Genomic DNA, 7765 nt, shown 5'->3' with positions numbered 1-7765 from the left:
GGAGCACGGGGAGGATCAGGAGCACCGGGGCGGGGAGCACCCGGGAGGGGGAAAGCACTTGGAGAGATAGGGGCACCAGGGGAGCACCCGGGGCATACCGAAGGGACGAGTGGGGGCACGGTGGTGTGAAGGTACCGGGGAGCCGGGCACTGGGGAAAGGGGGGCCGCGGTGGGGCAGGACTGGGGCCGGGGGCTGAAGAAATGGGAGGCGCGACCCGGTTTCACCACCAAAACCGGGGACTTCTCCATGGGCCAGGGATAGGGAAAGTGCCACTCCACAGCTGGGAACATGGAGCATGTGGGGGGAAAAGGGACAACTGGGGTGGGCTTTGGGCCAGCAGAACTCCGTTGACAACCATGCTCCCACCTCAGGGTCTCTGGGATATCCTCCCCTTTTTGCCCATAATTTTCCCAGTGTCATCCTGTGCACCCCAGGGTGTCAGTGACACCTGGGGCCCTGGAGCCGTGTCAGGTGCTAGGACACATTCATGGATCCCATCCTCCTGGGCCCCAGTGGCAGGCAGCCCTGTGCCTGTGCAGTGGTTTGGGGGAAGCAGTGCTGGATAGCCAGGTTGGTCGGTACAAATGAATAGGAGTGATGTCTGCTTCATCTCCCCACCAGAAGCAGGATGGGACAAGCAGACACCCCCAGGTCCCTCAACCATCCTATTGACCCCCACACCCATCACACAACACCCCAAGACCAAGCAGGGCAGCAGCATTTATTCATGAGCCACATGCCTCGGGCGGGGACACAGCTTGGGGACACCCCATGGAGAGGCACAAGGCAGCCTGGAGACCCCCCTGACCATCTACTGCCTGCTCCTGCCTGCAGCCCCTCCTGCTCAGAGCAGGGCCAGTAGGATGAGGGGCAGCAGGGAGAGCAGGATAGAACGCGGGGAGTTTGGGGGAGCATCGCCATGGGCGTAATATTGGGCGACGGCAACATTGGGATTCCCCTGCGCGGGGTCGAACCACATCTGGATGCAGCGGCCGCTGCCACGGTGGTGGGATGTGTAGCGGTAGGAGCCAGACCAGACCTGCTCGCAGAGCGCAGCCGCCGTGGGGAACACAAACTTGAACTTCTGGCACATGGCGCCCTTGGGACACTGGTTGGTGCCTGGGGGTGGGCAGAGGGTACAGTGAGTGAAGGGCTCTGGGAAATGGGTGTTGGGGTGCACATGGCTCCCACTGGCATTGCTGGGGAACAGAGAGTTGACCTCAAGGTGCCACAGGGTCTCACACCGCATTACCCCACACCCCATGAGGACCCTCACACCCCCTGACCCGCTCACATGCACAGGGGACTCCCACCTGACTGCCACCCCCACCCCATGGGGACCCTCACACCTCCGAACCCACTCACAGCCACCAGGGAGGGTGGACACAGCCTCCCCTGCATCAAGATGGAGGGTGAGAGGAGACCCACAGGGGGGTCGAGGCATGATGGGGGGTGCCGTGCAACCCCCACTCACCTGTAGTCCAGTTCCAGCCCTTGTGCCAGTTGACCTTGCAGGTGACAGCATCCTGGCAATCCTCCCACCACTGTTCACAGTCCTCCTGGCACAGTGGCACATCCCGGATCCGCTCCTTCCGCCAGCTGGTGTCTGCCTGCAGGGCCCCCAGTTTCCCCCAGTTCACCCCAGGGATCCTGGCGGGTGGGTGAGGGCAGGGTCTGCACCTACCTGGTCGATCCATGGCCCCAGGTTAGGGGAACACTCATAGAGACACGTGTCCTGGATGAAGTGGCGCTTGCACTTCTCTGGCATGGCCCCACAGTGGTCCCAGTTGAAGTTGTACAGGTAGGACTGGTCCCGGTGAGCTTCCAGACTGGTGTTGGCAGTGCAGCAGGCATTGTCCTTCCAGAGGACACACTGCACCAGGGCAGCCAGGGCTCAGCTGGGACCCATCAGGAGCCACCAGGGCTCAGCTGGGACCTGCTGCAGGTCCAGGAAAAGCACCAGTGCCCGTGACTGGGTGGCACTGGGTGATGGAATTCATGTTGGGGCACAGAGCCCCCCAGCCTCCATCCTGGTGACCCCACAGCACCAGTGGGTGCTGGTGCAGTGGATGAGGACCATACCTGACCGTAGAGCTGCCCCTCAGGGCCAGGCTCTGTTTTGTGGTGCTTGGCATCCATGCAGACATTGAGCAGCGAGTCCTGTGTCACCGTCACTGCTGCGGTGGCAGCTGGCCAGGCCACCAGCAGAGCCAACACCGCTGCCATTGCTCTGCCAGGGCGACAGCAGGTCAGGACAGCAGCACTGAGACGCGGTCGCAGCAGGGACAAAGTCCCCGGCTGCACATGTGGAAGCAGGCAGCACATGGTCACTGCCCATGACCACCAAGAGTGGGGTCTGGGATCTTACCTGGGGGTGCCAGGGCTCTTACCTGAGGGGCAGCTGGGCTCCAGGTGCCGTGGAACGAGCACAGCTCATCTCAAAGGTCGTGGTGCAGCACAACCCGTAGCCACTGATCACGGGACGCAGGAATGCAGCGGATTGGGCAGCACTGAGGGCACGGAGGAGACAGTGCACCCCGCCCTGGCTCCCCACTGTGTCCTGGACTGACACTCGTGCCCATCCTGGCCCCTCATCAGCCCCACATGCAGCTGGGATTCATCCTCCTGGCGCCGGGCTGGGGCCAGCACCAGCCAAAATCCACTTATGGCTGTTTTTCCTTCCCTCCTGTGGGAGGTGGCCTGACTCCCTGACAGCAGCACAAGGGGCAGGACCTGGCCCCCCAGCACCACAGGGTCCCTCTGAGTGTCTGGGGGGGAACATCACAGTGGATAAGAGATGTTGCTGGCAGGGACAGGTACCCTGGCTTGGTCACAGATGGCCACAGGGTAGAGGCAAGTACCCCTCATTGAGTTCCAGGTACTCAGGGGATCACAGATCCCATGGAGCGGGGAGCAGATACTCCACAGGACAGCAGTCACTGTGGCTTGGGAGGGACAGGAACCCTCCAGAGTGAGACATGCCTCCGTCGGGGAGGGGCACAGGGGGGGAAAATACCCTGCAAGGGACGGATATTTCCAAGGTCACACATATTGGGGGGGGGGCAGACATGCTCCGGGGATCACAGATGCCCTGAGGAGGGGGGAAGATACCCCCCCTCAGAGATGACAGATACCCCCCTCACAGGTGACAGATACCCCCAGCCATGGATGACAGTTGCCCCCACAGGAGCAGATACCCCACCAGCATCACAGATACCTCCTCACTGGGGTCACTGGTACCTGTGGGGCTCACATACCCACCGTTAGTCACAAGTACCCCCTGACGGGGGGCACAGATATTCTGTGGGGATCACAAATACCCCCTGATGGGGGTCACAGATGACTCGGCGCTGCTCACCTACGCCCGGGCCCTCACAGCGGCCCCAGACCGGAGGGGGCCCAGACCATCACCTGTCAATCAAACGGCGCCCCGCCCCAGACGGCGTCCTAGGCCACGCCTCACTCGTTCTCCCCCTTGTGGGCCTGCACTCCTTCTGCGCATGCTCCGTGCCCTGTAACTGGTTCCGGGTCGGCTTCCGTTTCCGGCAGGGCGGCTGGCGCCGGCCTGGCGCTGCTCCCGGTGCCCCCGCCATGTCCACTCTGTTCCCCTCACTCCTGCCCCGCCTCACCGAGTCCCTCTGGTTCAACCTCGACCGGCCGTGCGTTGACGAGACCGAGCTGCAGCAGCAGGAGCAGCAGCACCAGGCCTGGGTGGGCACCGGCGTGGCGGGGAGCCGTGAGGCCGCGGGGCCGGGTGTCAGGAGGCCGGGGAAGGGTTCGGGGCCGGGGAAGCGGCCCCTGCTACTTCAGCGGGCACGGCCGCGGTGCTCGCTGCAGCCCGGGTGTCCCGGGACACGGGGCTGCTCCGCTGCGTGGCTCCCCCCGGGTGTTCACCGACTGTGCCCATGTTTCAGTGTCCTGTGCCGGTGCTGCCGGCTCGGGCACCGCTGCTCTCGTGTCCGTCATCCGTGTGTCACACCGGCTCGGTGTGGGCTGTTACCGGAGCTCCCCGGTTACTGTGGGGGGGTTAATGAATAAGATGCTGCTCAACCGAGACTCCTGCACTAGCTCCCAAATAATAAATTAACTAATTTCCCGAGGGAGGCGAGGAGCGATTTCTGAACCTGGTAACTGACAAGGGTTTGTGCTGTGAGCGTGTTTTGGTGCTGCAGTGCCCCTGAGTATGGGGGGAAGAACATCTATTTGATTAAAGTTTAGAAAAAAAATCAGTAATTAAGTTTTTATAATTAAATAATAAAGTTTAAATCAATTTAAAACCCCAGCACGTAGAAGAGGTTCCAAGTCCCTCCGGGTGGGAGATGCTGACGTATTTTAATTGAGCTTTAATTATCTGCTGTGGTTGTGTTTGTCTGGCTGATCAGATGTCCCAGATTTGGTTATTTTTTGATAAAGAAATACATAAACTTTGTTTTTGGGCTTCTGATGCCACACATGGGGACACCTTGACCCCTCTCAGCACCAGAGTGTCATTGAGATCACCCTGCTTGGTGTCAGGGTGTTCAGGCAGGGTGTTAAAGCTGCTTTTCCCTGCTTGGCTGGGGGATGCCAGGGAGGCAGCAGGACTCTAGGCATGGTCAGTCAGCCACACTAATCCAGCAGCTGAGCCAGAAGGGCCTGGTTGCTGGGGTGTCATGGAGCTGTTGGAGTGCTCAGCCCCCCTCTCTCCCTTCCCCAGCTCCAGAGCATTGCTGAGAAGGACAACAACTTGGTGCCCATAGGAAAGCCAGCATCCGAGGTGGGTGTGTGCACAGGGAGGGGGGGTGCCACAGGGCTTGAGGGGCAGACGGGGTTGCTGAAGCTGTTGTGTCCACAGCACTATGATGAGGAGGAGGAGGAGGATGATGAAGATGATGAAGACAGCGAAGAGGACTCAGAAGATGATGAGGACATGCAGGATATGGATGAGATGAATGATTATAATGAGTCTCCTGATGATGGGGAGATCAATGAGGTAAGTAGTGTGATACCCCAAAGCAGGGGATGTGAAGTATGTGGGACCCTGAGCATGAGCTCCGGGGGCTGTCTTCTCTCCTTCACACCCTCTTATTAAGTTCTTGCTCTGGGGGAGATCTCAAACCTCTTTTTTTCCCAGGTGGACATGGAGGGGACAGAGCAGGATCAGGACCAGTGGATGATCTGATTCTACCACAACCACACCGGACCAGAGGCTGGGGGAGAGCCTTTGCCCCCCACGGCTCTGGGGGACAGTTCAGTGAAGCTCCTCCTGCCATGGGTGCTGTGTGGGGCAGCAGGTTCAGAGCGAAGCCCCCCAGGGGAGCCAGAGGCGACACTGCCACCTGGCATATTGGGACTGACGCATCTTTTCTAATAAACTCAGTTTTCAAGAAAACAACCCCAAATCTGGTGTCTAAGGCCACCAGGGCAGGCAGGGGGCAGGGCTGCTCCCCACCATCCACTGGTGTGCCTGGCCCAGCTCCCTGTGCCGTGCAGGCAGGAGCTCTACAGGGAATGAGCCCCTCGTTACCCACCGCACCCAGCACAGACCACAGCAGCCAGCGCGTTTCCTGCAGAGCCCTTGTTGAAGCCCAGGCAGGGTTTGGGGACCTGGCCCTGCCACGGTGACCGTGGCCACCATGGGGCAGGAGGTGCCCGCTCAGTGGGTGCCGGTGTAGCGGAGCTCAGCAATTCCATCGGGAATGGCGCGGAAGTACTCCAGGCTGGCGCGGTGCACCTTGCAGTGGTATTTGCCGCAGGTCTTGGCATACTGCAGGAAGTGGGGTGCCCCAGGGAAGAGGACGTTATCAGCCAGGATGGTGGCCCCCTCAGCCAGCAGCTGGTGGCTCTCCAGCAGCCGTAGATCCCGCAGGTAGCTGCGTTTCCAGTGATCCATGAAGACCAAGTTGGCATTCATCAGGCCGTGCTTCTCCCGCAGGCAGGGTATCACCTCCTCCGAGGGGCCCACGATCAGCTCCACCTGTGCTGCATCACTCTCAGTCACTGGGGCGGGGAGGCAGCGTGCCCACCCACCCCCCTGCTTCACATGGAGCAGAATCTTCCCACATGCACTACCCTGCAGGTACCTCAGTCCCTGCAGCAAAGGACCCCCCACCCATCTCCTCCCTGGTTTCCCATGCAGAGCTGGGCTTTATCCCAGTGCCTGGGTGCTCACCGTCTCTTCGCTGAAGCCAGCCAGGCGGATCACCTTCTCGGCCACGGCAGCGTGTCGGGGGTCACCCTCGATGGTGTAGAGGCGGGCACCTGGGGGCAGCCCCTGTGCCAGCAGCACGGTGCCATAGCCACAGTATGTGCCCAGCTCCAGCACCCGCAGCGGTGCCCGCTCCAGCAGCACCCGCTCCACGATCCGCCCTGCTGTGGCACGTGCCTCTCAGAACCCAGTCTGTGCCACCCCAGCCCTGGGCAGGGCAAAGGTGCCAAGCAGTTCCCAGGGCCCAGAGGGATGGAGGACACCCATACCAAAAATGCCACAGCCAGGTCAATGATGCCACAGCCATACCAACAGTGCCATGGCTCACTGGTGCCACAATCATGCCAACAATACTATGGCTATATCAACAATGCCACTGCCATGCCAATAGTGCTGTGATCACACCAACACTATCACAGCCATGCCAGTGGTGCTGTGACCATGCTGGCAATGCCATGGCCATGTCAGTGGTGCTGTGGCCATGTCAGTGGTGCCATGGCCATGCCCAGTGCCATGCTCTGTGTGGTGTGGACAAGCAAGGGTGGCACTCACCTTTGTCGGGCCCCACACAGCTGAGGTGCTCACAGTGGTAGCACCACTGATCGAAGGTCTGGAGGATATGGTGGGGGTCCCCAGGGATGGCATGGGCCAGCACGTACTGGAAGGCACGCTGCTCCCGCGAGGTGCCGGTGAGCCGGTCCCGCAGCCAGGCCACCAGCACTGCCCGGTACAGCAGCACCAGGTAGTGCCGGTACCGGATCAGCAGGGTGACAATGAAGGGGAGGAAGGCGAGGGCAATCGCTGGAGACACCATCACAAGCGAGCAGGCTGTGCTTTTGGTTAGTTGACTTTGTTAGTTTCGTACTTATCTTGGGAATTCTGCCAAATGGGAAGTTTTGCACCCTTTGTGTCCACTATCAGTAGCATAACCTTGGGCCCAGGCTTTGAAAATCTCCCCTGTGCAGAGATCATTGAAGCATTGTGAGCCCTTAAGCCACAACAAGGCAAATCTATGCTGTCACGGGATGCTGTGATAGGGTGTCCTCCCAGGGAGCCTCACAGCTCCCACTCATGCCAGGAGTTGGCTGTGCTGTGCTGTGCATCCCCTGGAAGTACCTCTCCCTGGGCTCCAGTGCTGCTGGGCCTGTAGGGCTGAGGCATCCCAGGATGCTGTGGAGATCCCTGTGCCAGGGCTGGGGAGTGCTGGGGACCCACCTGCCAGGGTCCAGATATTGGGGTTTGCTGGGCTGGCATCCCAGGGGATTGTGCTGCTGTGAGGGGCCTTGTTCAGCACAACCCTTTGCACCTCCCTTGGTCCAGCTTTGCTGCTCCCATCCCCCATATTCTGTACCTCACACCCTGCTCCCCACACCTTGCTCCCCACACCCTGAGCTGTTGGGGGTGCCCAGCCACAGTGACAGGGTAGGGCAATGGGGGTGGCACCTACCTGTCCCCACACTCCAGGCAGGCAGAGGCAGGCAGTCCTGTGTGGAGCCCTGCTGCCACTTAATTATTGATGGTGTCACCACAGCTGCAGCTGCTATCAGAGCTCCGGTTACCAGCTCAGTGGGGCTGGC

General features: G+C 60.5%; 3 protein-coding genes across 6 annotated transcripts; 1 reads left to right on the top strand and 2 right to left on the bottom strand.

The window, feature by feature from the left end:
* Positions 1 to 708: 708 nt before the first annotated feature.
* Positions 709 to 3519, bottom strand: LOC129132558 (folate receptor gamma-like). 3 transcript variants are annotated; one of them, XM_054651851.2, is made up of 6 exons: positions 3263 to 3519; positions 2392 to 2769; positions 2084 to 2231; positions 1686 to 1874; positions 1476 to 1611; positions 709 to 1120 (listed from the first exon to the last, which is right to left on the bottom strand). In XM_054651851.2, exons 2-6 carry the CDS (start codon positions 2436 to 2438, stop codon positions 846 to 848), a joined length of 795 nt encoding a protein of 264 aa, XP_054507826.2. In that variant the 5' UTR covers positions 2439 to 2769; positions 3263 to 3519; the 3' UTR covers positions 709 to 845. The 3 variants fall into 3 exon arrangements, with proteins under 3 accessions (XP_054507826.2, XP_077030568.1, XP_077030567.1); XM_077174453.1 differs by having other exon boundaries at positions 2392 to 2472; XM_077174452.1 differs by having other exon boundaries at positions 3360 to 3519.
* Positions 3495 to 5375, top strand: ANAPC15 (anaphase promoting complex subunit 15). Of its 2 annotated transcripts, XM_054651878.2 has the most exons (4): positions 3501 to 3712; positions 4698 to 4757; positions 4836 to 4973; positions 5115 to 5375. In XM_054651878.2, exons 1-4 carry the CDS (start codon positions 3593 to 3595, stop codon positions 5160 to 5162), a joined length of 366 nt encoding a protein of 121 aa, XP_054507853.1. In that variant the 5' UTR covers positions 3501 to 3592; the 3' UTR covers positions 5163 to 5375. The 2 variants fall into 2 exon arrangements, with proteins under 2 accessions (XP_077030569.1, XP_054507853.1); XM_077174454.1 differs by lacking the exon at positions 4698 to 4757 and having other exon boundaries at positions 3495 to 3712.
* Positions 5376 to 5636: 261 nt separating this feature from the next.
* On the bottom strand, positions 5637 to 7049 carry TOMT (transmembrane O-methyltransferase). The gene is made up of 3 exons (XM_054651891.2): positions 6741 to 7049; positions 6141 to 6349; positions 5637 to 6017 (listed from the first exon to the last, which is right to left on the bottom strand). The coding sequence occupies exons 1-3, from the start codon at positions 7000 to 7002 to the stop codon at positions 5637 to 5639; spliced, it is 852 nt and encodes a 283-aa protein (XP_054507866.2). The 5' UTR covers positions 7003 to 7049.
* Positions 7050 to 7765: the final 716 nt, after the last annotated feature.

Source organism: Agelaius phoeniceus, chromosome 2 (genome assembly GCF_051311805.1).
Source record: "Agelaius phoeniceus isolate bAgePho1 chromosome 2, bAgePho1.hap1, whole genome shotgun sequence".
Classification (NCBI taxonomy): domain Eukaryota; kingdom Metazoa; phylum Chordata; class Aves; order Passeriformes; family Icteridae; genus Agelaius; species Agelaius phoeniceus.
The sequence above is the reverse complement of the archived record's forward strand: the minus strand, read 5'-3'. Positions and strand labels throughout refer to the sequence as shown.

Bases quoted from the DNA above. Each gene is read 5' to 3' on its own strand.
- LOC129132558 (XM_054651851.2), bottom strand. From the start codon at position 2,438: ATGAGCTGTGCTCGTTCCACGGCACCTGGAGCCCAGCTGCCCCTCAG. The intron at 1,875-2,083 runs GTATGGTCCTCA...GCCCTGGTGCAG, and splicing joins AGGGGCAGCTCTACGGTCAG to TGTGTCCTCTGGAAGGACAA. The intron at 1,121-1,475 runs GTGAGTGGGGGT...GCCCACCCCCAG, and splicing joins GGGCTGGAACTGGACTACAG to GCACCAACCAGTGTCCCAAG.
- ANAPC15 (XM_054651878.2), top strand. From the start codon at position 3,593: ATGTCCACTCTGTTCCCCTCACTCCTGCCCCGCCTCACCGAGTCCCTC. The intron at 3,713-4,697 runs GTGGGCACCGGC...TCCCTTCCCCAG, and splicing joins AGCAGCAGCACCAGGCCTGG to CTCCAGAGCATTGCTGAGAA. The intron at 4,758-4,835 runs GTGGGTGTGTGC...TTGTGTCCACAG, and splicing joins TAGGAAAGCCAGCATCCGAG to CACTATGATGAGGAGGAGGA.
- TOMT (XM_054651891.2), bottom strand. From the start codon at position 7,002: ATGGTGTCTCCAGCGATTGCCCTCGCCTTCCTCCCCTTCATTGTCACC. The intron at 6,350-6,740 runs GTGAGTGCCACC...GTGCCACAGCAG, and splicing joins CTGTGTGGGGCCCGACAAAG to GGCGGATCGTGGAGCGGGTG. The intron at 6,018-6,140 runs GCACTGGGATAA...CTCCATGTGAAG, and splicing joins AAGAGACGGTGAGCACCCAG to CAGGGGGGTGGGTGGGCACG.